The following is an 18,599-nucleotide window of genomic DNA, read 5'->3' as shown; positions in this document are numbered from 1 at the left end:
AATCGAATAAAAGTATAAGACAATAACAAACAAATACCAAATTAATTTTATCAAAAAAAAGATTTTATTTGAAGTTTTTAATGATACGTTTTCATGTATGAACACAAGTCCTTTAGTGAACTGAAGAACGCAGATATTGATGAGATCATACTTTTTATTATGTTAATTTATTTTTATCTTTCGTGATTAATTGATTTAATATTTTTTATTATAACTTATGATTCTTGTTTATATTTTCGAGATGTCATTGGTAAAATGGTTGCATTACCACAAAGTATAGAATTTGATGGTCATCTTACACAGCTTCTTGATTTTATCTTAGGAAATTATGAATAAATATGTTTAACTTTATTTTTATTTTTTATTTATAGTATTTTAATAATTGGGTATTTTACTGTTTGTATGCTATTATGTATTTTGTGGTGAAATTTTTCAATGATATTATGACATACTTGGAAAAGGTGGGTGAAGAACGGATTGTTATTAATGTGTCAAACAAAATATTTTATGGGTGAATTATGTGTTACAAATATTTTTCATAATAAATGAGATTTTGGATGAAATTATGAAATTTCTTAATAACTAATTTAGATTATTCAATTTGGTATAATATTTAATCATTATATATATATATATATATTTATTTTAAGGGTTAGTGACGATTTCGAAATCCCAAATTTAATCAGCACTATTTCTGCGCCATCAAACAATCTTGAAATAACTTTTGACTGTAAATATTTTAGTCTATATCAAGAGTTACGAATCCTAGAGGTCTAAAAATTTTAATATGTGATAGTGATAACAACTAGAAAAATTCAACAATAAACATTGTATTTAATTTTTTTTTCAAAATTTATAAATTATTTTTAAAAAATCTAATCGTACAATATATAATCAATTTAATTTATTTATATTTTAATTATTTATTTAAATACTCATACTTATTAATTTTAATAGTTAATTATATCAGTACAATAGTAGTGGCAAATAATAACAGAGTAAATGACTTACAGTGGTAAATTGGGAAAGCAAAAAAATATTTAATCCTTCTAATAGATCAATTTTGAAGATGATGGAATAGGTCGGAAATTTCTCATAAGTCATCATGATAAATTAAGAAGCGAGAAATGTATCATAGCAAGACTCGAATCTGATTATCCACTGGAGGGCTAACCATTACCCGGGGACATGTAAAGTCATAAATGAATTAAACATTTGTGAATAAATTTAGTGTTCACCTTGATAAGAGTTTGTTTATGTTTGTTTAATATATACAAGATTAATTCAATAAACGAGTTTGAACAACTCGTTAAACTAAACAAATAAATTTAAACGCATATGTATTCAGCTTGTTAATGTTTATGAAAAATATTCACGAATCATGTTCACTAATAAAAATTCTTATCAACATGTTAAATAAATTAAATAAATTAAATAAATTTAAATTATCAAACTCAATAATTAATCAAACAAATAAAAATTTCAAATAAGTTTGAATGAAGAATTTAATAACATCTAAACGAACCAAACTCAAATTAAGTTTGAATTGAAAGTCCGATAATATATAAACCAATAAGTTCAAACTCATAACAAGTTAATTAAGTTAAACTTAAATAATTATATGAAAGACTTAATTTTTTTTTAAATTCACTTGATTTAATTATTTTATTAAACAAGTTGAACACCCAGCTAGCTTGTTTACGGCCTCAGGGCAAGTTCGTTTGGATTCCTAGAACATAGCTCCGGTGCTATGTTATGTCCTAATAGGGAAGCTTCGTAATTGTCCACGTCGCCTAACCTTGGCCGCGTTTCTCTCCGCTGCCGTGGAGCTCCCGCTCTCTTGCAGACCGGCTCCAGCGATGCAAAGATGTCGCCTTCCGATGCTCCAATTCGATGCGGTTGGTCTCTACTCCCCAATTACCCGATGCTTGTTCCGCTTTTCCTCGCCGGCTTCTCGCAGAACGCCCAGTTCCCTGCGGCAGCCCCTTTCTTCTCGGATTAGCTCCGCCAAAGGTCGTCCCTTCCGATTTCTCACTTTGTATAGTTTCATTTCCGTGCTCGATGATGCATTTGCGTGTTTCTTGACTTTCCTACTGATTATATACCACGCCGACTCAACTAAAAGGCGACAACCTTTCTTCGCTGCCTCTTCACACAAAAGCACATCGATGACCTGAAAAAGTATGTGGCACCAAGATCACTTAATGCAACGGAATGAAAAAAAAAAGGAAAAATAAAAATTAAGACACCTCTACCTGATTAGTCAACTTATCAGGTAGTATGAAAAGTGCATTTGTTAATCAACTGGAAATGCATTACAAACAGTCTTAGCATATAGCAATTGAATTATTCCATTTACACTAGCCGCTTGAATTGCTGTTTGAGTGCTTCTACATGTAACATGGTGGCTATTTCTATGCATGCCATAACCAATTTTGGGCATACACATAAAATGAATAAATAAATAAAGGTTAGATAATTGTCATTAAATCTTCTCTAGAAAATGAGATGATTGTTGGGGGGTATCTGTGGTTTTTCTTTTCTTTGACCAAAAAATATGCTACCCTGGATTGATGGTAGTTCTCAGATTGAAGCAGTTGAAGAGGGAGTCTTGTGTCTCAATTGCACTGGGCTTTTTGTGGCTACTCTCAAAACCAATGTTTTTAGATACTGCCTTTAGTAGTTGAGGAAAGGAAAATTTACTTGGGAAAAGGAAAGCACTGAGGTACATGCCTTGGAGTAAAACATGTAAGTCAATAATAAAATTTAAATTATCTCTTTATTTTATCAATCCAACACTTGGTAGAACCAAAGCTCACAAAGAGAACAGGTTTAATTAAAACTTAAGATGATGACAGAAGAAGAATAGAAGTCTTCTAAATGTCCTAACATTAACCTAATTTGTAAATAACTAAACTATTCACTACAAACATGGTAAATGAATAATCTACTCTTGAAAACAACCTATTCTCCTAAACAAGGATCACCTTTTGAAAACAAAAATTTAGATCTCCCTAAATTTTTCTGCATCATATCCTATGTCTTTTATGTAATTTTCTAATATTCATTTTTTGGCTGCCAATTGTAACTTGATATTATCTTCTTCATGTGCCAAAGAAGAAAAAAAATGAGGAATCTAGAATGCCTAAGAACTCTGAAGTTTTGCTTAAGAAGTATAATGTCTGTATTTCTTTTGATAGTTTATTTTTTTTTAGCATAATTAATGATGTTGATACTGATAGTTATCAGTAATGAGATTCTTTGGTATTTTATGGACATGATTACAATACTAGAGATTTTGATTATGCAGTGGTTTTAACTTTTATGCGTTATGTAAGCGTTTGACTTTACATCTTATACATAGGCTATATTACATGCAAATATATTGCGCATATAGATCGTATAGATGATGTAATCAAATTATATATCACTTCTCCTAGGCAACACCTGAAGCTTGGGCCTGTGCCTTACAATTTACTGCCTGATGATGTAATCAAATTATATATCACTTTTCCTAGGCAACGCCTGAGGTTTGAGCCTGTGCTTTACAATTTACTGCCTCATAACCCCTAATTGCATCTATTGCCTTTCAAAACAGTGTTTGTAACTCATGCTTCTCAATTTGACTGAATCCTTGGTCGACTTGAGAAAATGTTATTGTTTTCTGTATTTATTTATTCTGCACTAAGTTCATCATTGTCTGGACTCAGTTTTTAAATATCATGAGATTCAGTTAAATCTTGAACATTTTATTGATTTGTTGACATCCTATCAGATCTCACTGGTAGAACTGGAAGCCAACCTGTCACATGGTCTTTATTCAGTAAAAAAAATCAATCTTTTATGACTTCAGCATTTGCTACACAAGGAGAACAAGTTGAAGTACTACATGCTACCAATGATGATCATGGAGGTGTTGTTGTTGAGGTGAAAGATCAAATGGACTCGAGAACTTACGTATCTTCGCTAAGAGCATCCTTGGAAATTTGGAGGCAACAGGTGCTCAGTTAGTGAGTTTTAAGGAGTGATTTTTCCCTCTATTCCAAATCTATATGCTTGAGAGATACGATGCTAAGCACTAAATATTGATTATTATTGTTATAATAAGAATAATTGGTAATTAATGATCTGAAATTGATCAACAACCAATTTATTTCCTTGGACTTTGTTATTTTATTATTTAATAATATTAGACCCGAATATTATTGAAACATTTTTGGATAATACATCTAAACGCAGTTTGCTGATGTAATATAAATTAGAGATGCCTAGACAGTTTGAATGTGGTAAAAGAATGCTACAAAACTCTCACTGTACAAAATTTTTTAGCCCGTGGGATGCAAATGTTTAGTGACAGAAACTGTGTCCCAGGCATTTTTTTTTAAGGAAAAGTAATTTGATTAAATTTTTAAGACTTACAAAGTACTCCTAGATAAAAAAAAAGGGCAGCCCGGTGCACGAAGCTCCCGCCATGCGGGGTCCCGGGGAAGGATCCATTATACGCAGTCTTACCCTGCTTTTTGCAAGAGGCTGTTTCCAGGATTCGAACCCGTGATCTTTTGGTCACATGACAACAACTTTACCGTTGTGCCAAGGCTCCCCTTCAAAGTACTCCTAGATCAGAGGACAAAATTTCTGGTGAACCTTGATAAATTATCAAGCTCAAAACCTTGAGCATAATGGCTCTAAAATGGAAGTGAATTCTATCTTGATCCTAAAATTAGGACTCTTGTTATTCTTTAATTGCATACAGATTCTTTTAATTATGTTTGTAGGATAAGATACATCCATGCATCTTTTACAAATAGTTTGACTTGTATTCCTCAGGAAAAGAGAGGTGTGTGGATCAAATTGCCAATTGAACTTGCAAGTCTCGTTCAACCTACTGTTGAGGTAACTATTACTAATCTACATTATGCTGCAATGCTTATAACTTATCAGACTCTATGATTGCCTTAGCTATACTCATTCTGACAAGATATGACCTTGTTATGAATTCTAGCACTTGGACGCTTCATCTGACCCCTCCACACCTGTATTAGGTACCCGATACTCAAATACCCGATATTGCAAGTGGACAGTTGATATTTCTATTGATCATGTCTAAAAATTTCAAAAATAGTCATGTCAGACATAGATCCATATGTATGTCAGATACTCATACCTGAGTCCTAGTAACTTAGGGTATGGGCATGCGATGTCATAAACCTAATTCCCTTGATCCCATTTTCTCACTTGATGTCATAGGATGTTGAATACTTAGATCATATTTTTGTTGAATACCTGTATCCAACCTGAATAGAATAGTTGGAATGCTTTTCCATGGATTATCTCTAATTGGTATTTCACGCTTCAATTTTGTCTAGTCTTTTGGTCTTGGTGTGCGCTCCTTATCTCAAAAAGCATATAGATACTAAATAGGCATAAACTCTCTACAGAGTCTTCATGCAATTTGATTTATTTCTTCCAAGGCATACTTTATGTGATACTGTAAAGATGCATTATATTGTTTTTGGTTTATTGTTTGCATTTTTGAAACTTGATTTAGTTGGTTGTCATGTTGCAGGAGGGATTTCGATATCACCATGCTGAGCCAAATTATTTAATGCTTGTATATTGGATACCTGCAACTCAAAATACATTACCAGTGAATGCTACACATCGTGTGGGTGTTGGTGCTTTTGTCATGAATGACAAAAGAGAAGTAAAATTCCTCTTATACCCATAACTTGCATTTCTGTTTTATAGTACCCTTGATAACATAACCAAAGGGCCATCAGATCAAAATTTTCATTGTTAGGTTACTCATTGTTTAAATTAGGGGGAAATACATAATTATCCTAAAAATTAGGAAACAGCATAATTGAAATTACCAAATTTAATATTTCATATGTTTTCTTCTTGATCTACAAATTTATGCAACTAGCATAAGTTAAACCGGTGAACAATGACAAATTTAACGAAACATAAGTCAAACTTTTGATGTTTAGGAAAGTCACATATCTAAAATATCTCTTGTTTCTATATTTGTTTTCTCTTCTCCTTTGACTTATGCCAAAATTCTAAATAAATTTAATAAATAGAAAAATTGCAAAAGATATTTATCATTGTTCAAGTTTCAAAGCATTATATGATGTTCAAAGTTACGGCACTGTTGTTGCTTATGCTCATTATATAATTTCATGTTTTACTGTGATAAAATTTCTAGGAATATATTCAAATTACTATATTTGGATATAGTTAAAATATTTGCAATTTTCCCCTTGGGTTTTGAAAAGAAATTACTCAATTATAAAATGTTAATAACAAAGTATTTTTGAATCGTTATCCTTATTGCTGTAGATTTTGCTAAGCTGTAAGCTTCTAGCATCATGTGAAGTTGTTCTTGCTATATGACCTCAACTTGATATGGATATTGCAATTTGGATAAGGTTCTTGCAGTCCAGGAAAAGAGTGGCAAGTTCCGTGGATCAGGTGTATGGAAGTTTCCTACAGGAGTAGTAGATCCAGTAGGACTCCTTAGAAAATCTACTATAATTCTCTTGTATTCTTTGCCCATTTTTATTAAGTTTTTCCTATTTCACCAGGGTGAAGATATATTTGCTGGGGCAGTAAGGGAAGTCAAAGAAGAGACAGGAGTATGGACTTTCTTTTGATTTCAATTTCTAATGAAATAAATATGGCTAACGGTGCCCTACATTTGGCAGATTGACACTGAGTTCATTGAAGTACTTGCATTCAGGTATACTTCTAGCTAAACGTGTTACACTGCAGCATTGACTTGTGTCCTTTAAACTATGCTTTAATAAACTTTTGCAACTTAGATGTATTACTCATTTTTGTTTCAAGGGAGTAACAGTTCGAAGTTAATTGTCTTTTTTTTTTCTTTGTTTTATTGCAAAAAAGCTTATTTACTTTTCTCTATGTTAAAGGTGTTTATGGAAATAGAATAGCAGTACCAGGGTCAGTGCAAGTTGGCTTAACATAAGAAAGGGCTATATCTCATCCTCTCTTAATTTTTGGAATCATATAATATAATATCACTCTAGTATGTTTTGATATTTTTAATACATGATCTTATTAGACTTTTCCAGTTTTTTCTTGTTACTTGAAGTGTGTAAAATACTTATTGAAACAAGTAATGTTTTAATCCATGGATGAAGTCGAATTCAATTTTTTTGTTCTTTAATTTCCAGGCAATGCCACAAATCTTTCTTTGACAAGTCGGATTTATTCTTCATCTGCATGTTACGCCCCATTTCATCAGATATCAAGAAGCAAGATTCAGAGGTTGAGGCTGCTGAGGTAATACAATTGAAGTCTTGTGGGTTAACATGCGAATAGAAGGAAATGCGTAATCATACTTTCTGATCTAATTGAAATTAGTATATGTACATTATTTTGAAAGAGAAATAGTAAATTGATCCTTCTCTTCCATGTTTTTAGTGTATTTTAGTGACATATTTTAAAAGATCTGGCAATATTTTCACAGATATCACAAGATTTTTTTCTGGTCAAACTTGTACCGATTCCTATGGGAAAAAAATGGCGCTTCACAATCCATGATTCTCTTTAGTTGAGAAAAAAGTAAATGTAATGAAAAGGAAATGGAAGCTTTAAATTTGTTTGAAGATGTTGCAACCTCTATTGAACTCTGCATTGTACCGTGATTCAAATTAGATATATTTCAATTGCCTGGTGACTAATTGAGAACTTAATTCATTCAAGTCAGACTTGGTGTATTTCAGCATTTCCCACTTAACTACAATAACTTTTTTGATAATTCGGCACTGCCAGATTTTCGTTTAATTACAATTATTGAATTTGATAGCATAAAACATCTATATTATATCTTTAGCAATTTTAACTGTCATGGAATTATGAATCAATAGGCGTGAATTATCTTATTCACACTTAATTCTGACAAAATTGTAACAAGAAGAAGTACAATAACAACAACAGAAATATGATGCTACAAGAATCTTTGCAAATGAAAAGATGTTTTCACAGGTGCCATCATTCCATTCTTGAATTCATCAGCTCAGACACCATGCTGATTTGGTGTGTGTAAATTTATATTTATGAATATCTATCAACAAAAAGGAAGGATGTTCAGTAAACAATTTGTCCATATGTCTGTTTCGTCTGTGCAAATTTGAAGCTACTATTCGTTTTCTCAATGCCATTTAAATGTTTTCCATGATCTTATGCAGTGGATACCAATTGAACAGTTTGCGGCACAACCTTTCGTGGAGAAGCACGAGCTTTTAAGACATATTATTGATCTGGGCTTGGCCAAGTTTCAAAAAGGTTACGCTGGTTTTTCACCCATTTGTATAAAGTCAGCATTCACCAGCAGGCAGAGCTCCCTCTATTTAAATAAGAGGGACCTGAACCAACCATGATGACCTGGTAGCAACTCTGAGACTCTCTATCCTGTTTATGATGATTAAATTGGAAAATAATTAGTTGCAATTGTTCCAGTTTATCGATTCCATCTATGAATAGTACATTTTTTATGCCATTAAATACCGCTTGTGGTAAATAGGTTGTGAAAAAACAATATTTTCTTGAACTCGCAAAATCTCCATCAACTGGTTTGGTGCTGCAAAGTAGTAGGAAAAATATAGACTTATATTAATTTTTGATAGAATATCAAGTTGATTTGGAACTTCTATTAAGACCAATGTAAAGAACATATAGATAGTATATATTTTTTTAGAAATTGATTTTCAGCTTGCTAAAAGGTGAGAAAGCCAACACTATAAAAAAAAACATTTTCTAGAAGTCAAATAATTGCACATGGTTCAGAAACTAGTGTTAGCTAGAATCTAATATGATACTTCTAATGATACACTAAAAGCAGGCTTATAGATACATATAACTAACTATCTCTGACTTGCAATATCTTGCTTACATTTGGCTAGTACTACTAACTGGACTCTTCTACTAATTTAGCAAACACACATGAAAATTCTCTCCTTCAAGCACTAGAAAGAAGGCACAATGCCATAGCTTCCATCTGACGATGGCACCGGAGTAGAGAACATCTGTTCCATTTCAAGCTCTGCATCTGACTGTTTGGCGAAACGTCCCTTGATTCTTGGTCTCATCTCGGCATATGTCTTCCTCAACTCATACCTTATGGTCTTCTCGAATTTTCTAGTCCTCCGCTTCTCTCTATATTTCAGCACTTTGGCCTCCCTGTCCATGGGAAACTGAGATCCCATTCGTGGTAGGGGAGGGCATGGGAGCAGCTTGATCTGTCCCTTTGAGTTAACAAAGCGGTGTGCGTTTGGGATATCGGTTATCCTGGTGCACGGTGCAATACTCGCATCCATGGATGTGAAGGACACCTGAGAATGAGCTTTTAGAATTGCAACATCAAAAGAGGGCTCTATTGTATCCAACACAATTATGTTAAAGTCAAAGTGAATTTCAATGATCTTTCAGGTAAACCATAAGCACATACTCTAAATTCTGATCTACATCATCTACTAAAGAGAGTTTCAGGTGTTCTCCACTCTTTGCAGTATGATTGAACTTAACCTCACTTCTTTCAGGTGTTCTTAAGAACAGAGTGAAACAGAAACATCCTGACAATCCTTTTTAGTTGATTGAAACACAGAAAAACTTGAGATCATGTAGTCGTTACTTACCATGAAGAAGGAAACAAGAATATGTGAAAACATACCCATGATTCCGTCTTTCCAGTAAGATGATGATATCCACTATAACTTGACAGAATGACTCACGGTGTGGCTGGAGGAATTGGCAGTGTAGCTGAAACCAGCAGTGGAATTCGAGACCTCATACTCCATCTCTTGCTTCTGTAACTGTTGCGTCTCTAAGCAAAGAGACGAAGGAACTACGCCTTCACTCTGTTGCTGATGGAGTTGTTGTTCCTCTTGATTGTGGATCTCGTTACAAGCGTTGTTGTTGTAGCCGACGAGATCCAAGTATTCATCTATCTGATCGCTGCTGAAGAAGGCTCCATGGTTGTCGCAATTCTCGGTATTGATCAGTAGCCATGACTCCGCCTCATCCTCCTCGGAGTTGTGGCGGTGTAGCTCCTCCGTCGGATAGAGGAAAGTGGTTCCGGCGGTGGCGGGGAGAGGGATGGGGAGGATGGGGACGCGCTGGTGGCGGCGGGCGAGCGGGTTGGCGGAGTGGACCTCGGCGTCGCAGGCGACGCAGAGAGCCGCGGCGTCGGCGCGGCAGGCGAGTGCCGCCGGCGCGACCTCGCACGCCTCGCACACCCACACACGCTCATGCCGCGACGCCACGCGGTTCGCCCCGTGCACCCGCGCGTCGCACCCGCCGCACAGGAACGCCGCGTCCGCCCGGCAGTACACCGCGCTCGGCGCCGTCCGGCACGCGTCGCACGCCCGCCCCATCCCGCCGCCCTCGTACTTGGGCACGCTGCCGAAGCCGGCCATCATCGAGCGGGAACCACAGCGGAGACACGGTGCGCGCTTCCGATCGCCGTAATCATGCAACCCCCCGTGCACGTGCGAGAAGACACTTGGAGTTGGGTTGCATTATTTGGCGGCGGCCTTCGCCTCCTAATAAGTGATGATAGAGGAGCCGGAGAATCTAGCAAACGACACGTGGCGAAAAGTGTGAGAGAGACGGTCGGCCTTGTGAATGGTCGAAACCCAAGGCGGGCCGACGGGCTTTAGGCTTTTGGAATCAACGGTTGCGTAGAGGATTTGCGATTCCAAACAAAGCGGCAGCCAATGAGTGAGTCAACGATAGAGTGAGAGTGTTGACTTACTCTTTCCATCTACGGCTCTACCTCCTTCAAGGCTGATCAAATTATAATTAAAAAAAAGAATATTATCTCCATGGCTTTATGCCATGGAAGACAAGTGGGGAAAAAAAAGAGAAAAAGAGGATTCCAAAAGGGTGAGGGTTTTTGGTCATTATCGCAATGCTAGTAACCTTGAGGGCAAATGCTTGAGGCAGTGGATAAAGAAGATACAACGACCTTCGAAAAATCTATCAGCAACGTAGATAAAGCCATGACACCGAAAAAAATATCTATCCAGATCATTGCACTTTCTTAGACAAAAGTCGTATCTTCTTTAAGTGATTCCAACTCCATCAAACACCAAATTAGTTGGAGATCACACGATTAGCATAGGTTTAGTTTTTTTTTTTTTTTAACTGTCTGAGTTCTTTACTTTGTGTTTCTCTCAGAAACCTTATTGGAAGAGGACTCTCGAGTGATTTACATCCTAAAGTTTTGCCTTCTTTGATCTCAAGATCTCATTGAGAGATGGTTCTTGTAGTGATTGGAATTGTACCTCCTCCATGCCTAGAAGAAACATAACAAAAGAGCTACACCTTGCAATTTAACACTGACTTCTTAAATTTTAACTAGAGAAATCACAGATTCCATGAACTTTGCAGGCATCTCGCAAGATGATGAGATTGACATCTCAGAATAGATATCGTGATGGCGAATGGAATAGGTATTTAGAAACTCTAACTAAACATTAGATGACCTTACTAAATATGTATGTTTCAGTTGTTGCTGAAAAAGCAATGCTGAAAATGCCCTTCTTTCTTCAGGTTTGTCTCAGTCGCTGCAGAACATGTGCAGAGTGTAAATTCTACAACAGATATGCTGAAAAAACAAACACAACTTAAAAACACCACTCGCTATGGTGGTTCTTCTCGTCGATCTTTAGCAACTTTAAGTAACTTCAAAGAGCCTGTCAAATAGCAACACATTGGTTAGCTAAGACAATTACATAGGGCAGATGAATAACTGAAAGTACAGAGAACAAGGTTCATCTCAAGTTCAAGTCTTTGAGCTTGAAACTGAATGCGACAAGGTTTGCTGCGGTCAAACCAACAAAATATAAGCGGTTTTCATGGTTCGGTCTAGTTTCGATGCTTTGGTTGAGATGGGGTCCTCCAACACACGCATTTTCCAAGTATTGAGAACTGCAAGGCTAGTTCCTACACCAAGGACTGACATCAGGGTAAAAATAATTGATACCAAGTTACAAAGAAACAACAAACACAAAGCACACAAAAATTCCTCAGTAGCTGTCTATTCTTACTCAGCATAGTAAACTAAATAAATTGAAGTAACTTTAAAAGAGCTACCAAATAAAGACACTCAAAAAAGCACAACCTTATTCTTCCTACACTTATATAAATATATGTAGGTTTTTGTGTCGCCGGTAAGAGGAGGGGGTAATTGCCCTATAAAAAAAATTAATACTTTCTTTTGCTTTCTTATTTAGCAAAGACAAACATACATTAAGTAGTTAGAAAAATAAACATAAATTAAAGAATAAGATGTAGAAGATTTACTTAGTTTACAATCGGAGAGGTTGTTAATGTAAAGCAAAGTAAGCTCACTAAATGTCTTTTTTATTGAAGGCGGAGTAGCCTCTTATAAATGTTAAAAGCTCATAAAAGAAATTACAGAATAAGAAAATGATCGTCTCAATGTTCTGTTGAATCTTGAACCCCAAGCCTCTTTTTATAGCTTCATTGATCGAAGTGACTGTTTGTTAACATGGTGGATCTCGGGCGCCTAAACCGTCGCCTCAATCCGCTTCGCAATGACTAAGTGATAAGCCATTTATCCACTCCCGAGCACCTGGATTAGTCCGAGTGCCCAGATCGTTGCTGATGTGGTCCTGAAGGTGATTTGCAACGACGAGGTGCTTGTTCGACAACAAGGCAGTCCGGGTGCCCTAACCCTCTCCATGCCCCGGTAGTCCGAGCGCTTGGACAAGGTCAACTCAAAGTTGACTTTATCCGGCTTCGATTCAAATCGCTTGGGTGATTTTTCGGCTATTCAGAGTTAAGCTCACCCGAACCTAACTTCGGCCTTCCTTCTCGAGTAGTCTTCCACTCCGATTTCTCGTCTTTCGGAACATCGTGCGCGCCATTCTCGTCCGTCGGTATACTCTTCCGCAGCACCTTGTCCCTCGGATTCACCGAACTCGTCGACTCGCTTCCCGTGCCATCTTTCTCACTAGCTACGTCTTCCGCTTGATTTTTTTTTATATTCTTAAGTTCCTATACACTTAAACACAAGAATCAAAGCATAACAGGACCTAACTTGACTTGGTTGATCATATCAAAATCAATCCGGGGGTATTTATAATCTCCTACTTTTTGATGTGCATCAACTCAAGTTAAGTTAGGGTTAATCAAAATAAAAAAAAAGTAATTATTGTAGTAATACAATATTTTGACAATTATTACAAGTAAGATATTTAAATTAGTACAAGTAAAATATTAGAAATTATCTCCCCTTAACCCCCTAAATTTCTCTCCTTTTGATTATCTCAAAAAAATAAGGGTTAATTTAAAAAAAATTGAAGAAATTTTCTAAGTTTGATTAAACAATACCTAAATTTCAGAAAAAACTTTAAAAATTAGTTTTGAATATCTAAATTTCTAATAATTAAAGACTAGATTCATCAAAAATAATTTAAAAATTATTTTTAAGTTTTAAAAAATATTTTTAAAATTTCAACATAAACAGATAGGCCAAAATAAAAATTTTTACAATAAAAAGATATTAAGGTAAATTAGAATTAAAACATGCATAAAAATTAATTTTAATCAAGTTAAATATGTTTTAGGAACTCAAAATAAGTTTCTATCTATTAGATTTATTAGAAGTTTTTGTAGTATATAATTTCTAGATTTTTTAAAAAAAATTTAACTCATGTGAAATTTAAAATATCAATTTAGCCCGTAAAATTTTTTAGAATTCTGATCATTTAAACATACATAGTTTTTTAAAATTTTTTTGGTTGATTTTTAAATTTTCATTCTTATCTTAAGTTTGTTAAAATTTTCCTATAGGCATTCATATTCTTCTTTTGATTTCAGATATTTAGATCTAGTTTTACACAAAGATCTACTTATTGAAAGTTTTTTTTTTCAAAAATCTTGCTTGGAAAATAACTTTACCAAAATTTTACTTAGTAAATGCTTTTAAAAAATTATGCATTCACACTTGTTTTTTACACTTATTGAAAACTTCCTTGAAAATATCTCAAAATCCTCTTGAAAAATATTTGAATTTTCTTTATTCTTTGAACATTATTTGAAAATCTTTGACTTACTTGTAAAATTGACTTGCAAAATATTTGGAAATACTTTACAAAATTCAGCTTTACAAAATGTTTTTCAAAACTCAATTTTCATTATTTGAAAATTCTTTGAAAATTTTGAGAAGATTGTTGGAGCAATTCCAATGGTCCGTGCAATCATGTGTTTTTGGTGTTTTGGTAAAGGGTTTAAGTTAAGTTCACCCTTGTTATTTGATATGTGTATGTGAGTGTGCAGGTTTGCAGGATACACATATGACTCAGCTTGATAATTTCGGGTCCGGTGAAGGATGGAGCATTCGAAGGACCGTGGACAAGGCAGCAAGGACAAGAGCCGAGGGAAGCGACTTCGAGGCATACGCGAAGGATGGCATTGGGGATGAACCGTGGGCTTGTATGTATCCGAGGGACGAGAGCCAAAGGAATTAGGCTTGAAGGCTAAAGGTCAAGATTGTAATGAAGGGTCAAGTGAGTCGTGAGGGTACGAGTGCATAAGAGATTGTACTCAAGGTAAAATTATAGGTTTAGGGTTTACTGTAGCAGCCGACTGGTGTTTTCATCTGTTGACTAGTGTAGTCGACTGGGCAGTCGACTGGGAGCGAACAGAATATTTCTGTTCGCTCGACTAGTACGGAGTAGTCGACTGGTATTTTTACCAGTCGACTGGTATCGAGCCGTTGGGATGTAACAATCGAATCTCCACAGAGAGCAGCCAACTGATGGTTTTGGCAGTCGACTGGTAGGCGGGGTTTTTCAACTCGTGACCTATATAACCAAGGCTTGGGAGCTTGGTTATAGTTGATGAAATTAGTGGTGGTAAACCCTAATTAGTAATATACTAGTTCTCAAGTGCTTGTGAGTTTTGTGATGAGGTTTCTCCACCCAAAAGGAGCAACTTGAGATAGCCGGAGTTTACCGGGGGCTAATCCACCGATGGATAGGGATCGTCCACCTTATGGATATCCGTGGAGTAGGAGCAAGATATCTCTGAATCACGTTAAACGACGTGTATTGATTTGCATTCTTTCCTTTAGTGTTTAGCTTGTTTGTTTTGTTTATATTCTGTTGCGCAAGCTAACATCGTAGGAAGAGCGATTGATTTGGGGGCGTCGTCTATCTAACCCCCTTCTAGCCGACCACTGATCCCCTACAAGTGGTATCAGAGTAAGGTCGCTCTCTGTCAGACTAACCACCGAGGAAGCAAAGATGACTAGCTTGATAGATCCGCCAAAGTTCGAAGGAGGAAGCTTATGGGGCATCACCTTTTGGATAATGAAGATGAAGAACTTCTTCGAGACCGATTGGGACACAATGATGGTGGTGGAAGAGCCATTTGAAGTCTCGAAGGACAAGAAAGGGAAGATGCTCTGACCACGACATTGGACGGAGGAGCAAACCAGACGGGCAAAGGAAAATTCAAAGGTAATATCAATTTTAATTGATATTTTGCCTAATGAAGTGATGAGTCGTGTAGGTGAATACGAGAATGCTCACGATTTGTGGAGCAAAGTGAAGAAATTTCTAGGAGAAGAGCTTTTGCCTACACAAGAAGAAGAAGAGTCCAAGGAGATGAGTTCAATTGCTCAAGAAGAAGAGGTGGAGCAACCGAAAGTTGAACCATGCTCAACATCCGAGCAGGAGAAAGAGGATGAGGAAGTATTATCAACATCCTCAAGGGTTGAAGAAGAGCCCAAGATGAATGAAGAAGAAATTTTGGAAGAAATCAACCTAGCAAGTACCTCCGCCGAAGTGAAGTCAAAGGACCACATAATTTGCTTCGAGTGCAATGAGAATGGACACTATAAGAATAGGTGTCCAATGGGTAAAAAGAAGGTAAATCCTAAACTCATTCAAGTTAATTTAAAAACTAACAAGGGTTATAGGAATGAAGAAATCCAAGGAAAAAGAATGTGCATCATATTCTTCACGCGTGGAGAGAAGGGTCACTACCACACCAAATGTTCCAAGAAGGGAGAGATCAAGAAGCTAGCGCATCTAAAGAAATGGGAGAAAAAGAAGAGAAGCAAGAGTCAAGGGGGAGCTTCAAGGTAAGGGAGGTATATCCTAACTTGAAGTTTAATTCAAATTTAAACTCTTCCATGCATGCTAGAAATAATTGTTATTATTTACCCATTTATAACTTTGGCTTTATATATCATGATAGGAGTAGGATTAATGTAGATCAAAACCCTAAGGTACCTATGCATGATAGACCTAGACAATTTAAATTCTCATTATCTAAGGAGAAGAAGGTAATAGAGAACCTAGGTATTAATCCCAAGAAGGGGAGACGCATGTCTAGAAAGGGTAGGTCTAGGAATGTCCATGGTGGACATGTTGACTCTAGGTTTAGGAACCTAGAAAGGGAAAATCAAGCTTTGAAGGTAAAGCTTGATAAGTTGGAGAAAACCCTAGAAAGATTCAATGTTGGATCTAAGGGTTTAGGTATGGTGTTGGATAGTCAAAGACCCAACAATGATAGGTCGGATCTAGGATATCAATCTAGTGTCTCCAATGCTAAGGAAAATTCTTATGCTAGGGTTGCATATGACTATAGCAAGAAGCCAATAAATGACAAGAGAAAGTCATTTAAAGGTAAGGTTAAATTAACCAAGGACAAGGTGTTCAAGGTTAAGAAGGTTAGGTTTGTAGGCCAAGTGTCACCGGAGGTGCACCAATGTGGCCTAGCGATTATGGATGAGTTATCTAGGGAGGTGGCTAAGGCTAAAAGCTCTAGGGGGAGCTCAAAGAGTCAATTTGGGACCCATGGCTAATGGATCTCAAGTGGATTTTACTTAGGAATCTAGATTGGGTCATGGAATGTGCCAAGTGGTTTGGAGACGGATTTGAGTCTCAACCTTAGGAAATTGACACAATTGGTTTATGTTTCATGCTTAGAAATATGACATTAGGGTATTGCATGATAATTTATTTTGGATGTATAGATGTCATGTAAACCAATGTTAGGGATGCATTGTGGTTTAGTATGAGCAAATACATCAAGAGGAAGTCAAAACTAGGACTTTAGGTTAAGGTTCAATTGAACTATTTAATTAGTTTTGAGTTTTGTGTCAATCTTGGGATTTGTGATAAATATATTTTTATATATATTTTTCCCAAATAGACACTGATAAAATAGACCTCTCCACAAAATTTGAGAATTTTTAGATCTAGATCTGTGGAATTTCTGGTGCATTTCTGAAGTTGGGTCAGAAAGGCTGATTTTTGCAAAAATAGTGTACCAATCGACTGGTACACTTATCAGTCGACTGGTAACAGTATTTTTTAGCACAGAATATCTCTGTAAGCTCATTTCAATAATAACAGTCGACTGGTACTTCTAGCAGTCGACTGATACCAGTCTGAAATTGTTTTTAGCACTAGATTTTGACCGAGTTAGCTCATATATGTGTATGAGATCCATGGAAAATAAATACACGAGTTTAGGGTCAATTTGATGATCAAGTTTTCAACAATTGGGATATTGTTGGAGCTTTTTAATGTTAGGCAAAGGGGGAGAAGTAAGGTTTAATTGAGAAAACCTGAAAATATCTTTGTGGTGGTGAAAATCCTAGCTCAATGGGGAGCCTAGGTGTAGGGGAAGCCTTGGGATAGGTTCCAATGCATCGTGCATTTTCCATTCGACGATGTAAGTCCAAGTGTGTATCCTTGGCAATATAAGTCCATTCGGCGGTGTAAGTCCAAGTGTGTAGCCTTGACAACGTAAGTCCATTGTTTTTAGCATGTTTATTTACTATTTGTTTTCCCTAACTTAAACATATTGCCAAACATCAAAAATGGGGAGATTGTTGGAGCAATTCCAAGGGTTCGTGCGACCATGTGTTTTGGTGTTTGGACAAAGGGTTTAAGTTAGGTTCGCCCTTGTTATTTGATATGTGTATGTGAGTGTGTAGGTTTGCAGGATACACATATGACTCAGTTTGATGGCTTCGGGTCCGATGAAAGATGGAGCATTTGAAGAACCATGGACAAGGCAGCAAGGACAAGGGCCGAGGGAAGCGACTTCGAGGCATACGAAAAGGATGACATTGGGGACGAGCCATGGGCTTGGATGTATCCGAGGGACGAGAGTCCAAGGAAGTACGCTTGAAGGCTAAAGGTCAAGACTGCAATAAAGGGTCAAGTGAGTCGTGAGGGTATGAGTGCATGAGAGATTGTACTCAGGGTAAAATTCTAGGTTTAGAATTTTACTGTAGCAATTACTGTAGCAATCGACTGATGTTTTTATTAGTCGACTGGTGTAGTCGACTAGGCAGTCGACTGGGAGCGAACAGAATGCTTCTGTTCGCTCAACCAGTGTGGAGCAGTCAACTGGTACTTTTACCAGTCGACTGGTATCAAGCCGTTGGGATATAACAGTCGAATCTCCATAGAGGACAGTCGACTGATGGTTTTGGCAGTCGATTAGTAGGCGGAGTTTTCCAACTCACGACCTATATAACCAAGATTTGGGAGCTTGGTTATAGTTGACGAAATTAGTGGTGA

At 36.4% G+C, this 18,599-nt stretch overlaps 2 protein-coding genes across 2 annotated transcripts; one reads left to right on the top strand and one right to left on the bottom strand.

Moving 5' to 3' along the window:
- The first annotated feature begins 1,699 nt into the window (after positions 1-1,699).
- Positions 1,700-8,653, top strand: LOC121970450 (nudix hydrolase 10-like). Its single transcript, XM_042521190.1, is given in 9 exon segments — positions 1,700-2,013; positions 3,776-3,999; positions 4,828-4,893; positions 5,567-5,704; positions 6,432-6,509; positions 6,588-6,638; positions 6,708-6,742; positions 7,197-7,305; positions 8,214-8,653. Coding segments are annotated over 9 exon segments (1,095 nt in total). The 5' UTR covers positions 1,700-1,859; the 3' UTR covers positions 8,454-8,653.
- A 153-nt stretch (positions 8,654-8,806) lies between these two features.
- On the bottom strand, positions 8,807-10,562 carry LOC121970452 (zinc finger protein HD1-like). The gene is made up of 2 exons (XM_042521191.1): positions 9,756-10,562; positions 8,807-9,356 (listed from the first exon to the last, which is right to left on the bottom strand). The coding sequence occupies exons 1-2, from the start codon at positions 10,440-10,442 to the stop codon at positions 8,991-8,993; spliced, it is 1,053 nt and encodes a 350-aa protein (XP_042377125.1). The 5' UTR covers positions 10,443-10,562; the 3' UTR covers positions 8,807-8,990.
- Between the last annotated feature and the right edge of the window lie 8,037 nt (positions 10,563-18,599).

Source organism: Zingiber officinale, chromosome 4A (genome assembly GCF_018446385.1).
Source record: "Zingiber officinale cultivar Zhangliang chromosome 4A, Zo_v1.1, whole genome shotgun sequence".
Lineage (NCBI taxonomy): Eukaryota > Viridiplantae > Streptophyta > Magnoliopsida > Zingiberales > Zingiberaceae > Zingiber > Zingiber officinale.
Note: the sequence above shows the minus strand (reverse complement) of the source record. Positions and strands in the feature narration are given on the sequence as shown.

What these genes read in the sequence shown, in the direction of transcription:
- LOC121970452 (XM_042521191.1), bottom strand. Translation starts at nt 10,442, where the DNA reads ATGATGGCCGGCTTCGGCAGCGTGCCCAAGTACGAGGGCGGCGGGATG. An exon ending in CCAATTCCTCCAGCCACACC is followed by an intron (nt 9,357 to 9,755) that starts GTGAGTCATTCT and finishes GCTCATTCTCAG; the next exon opens with GTGTCCTTCACATCCATGGA.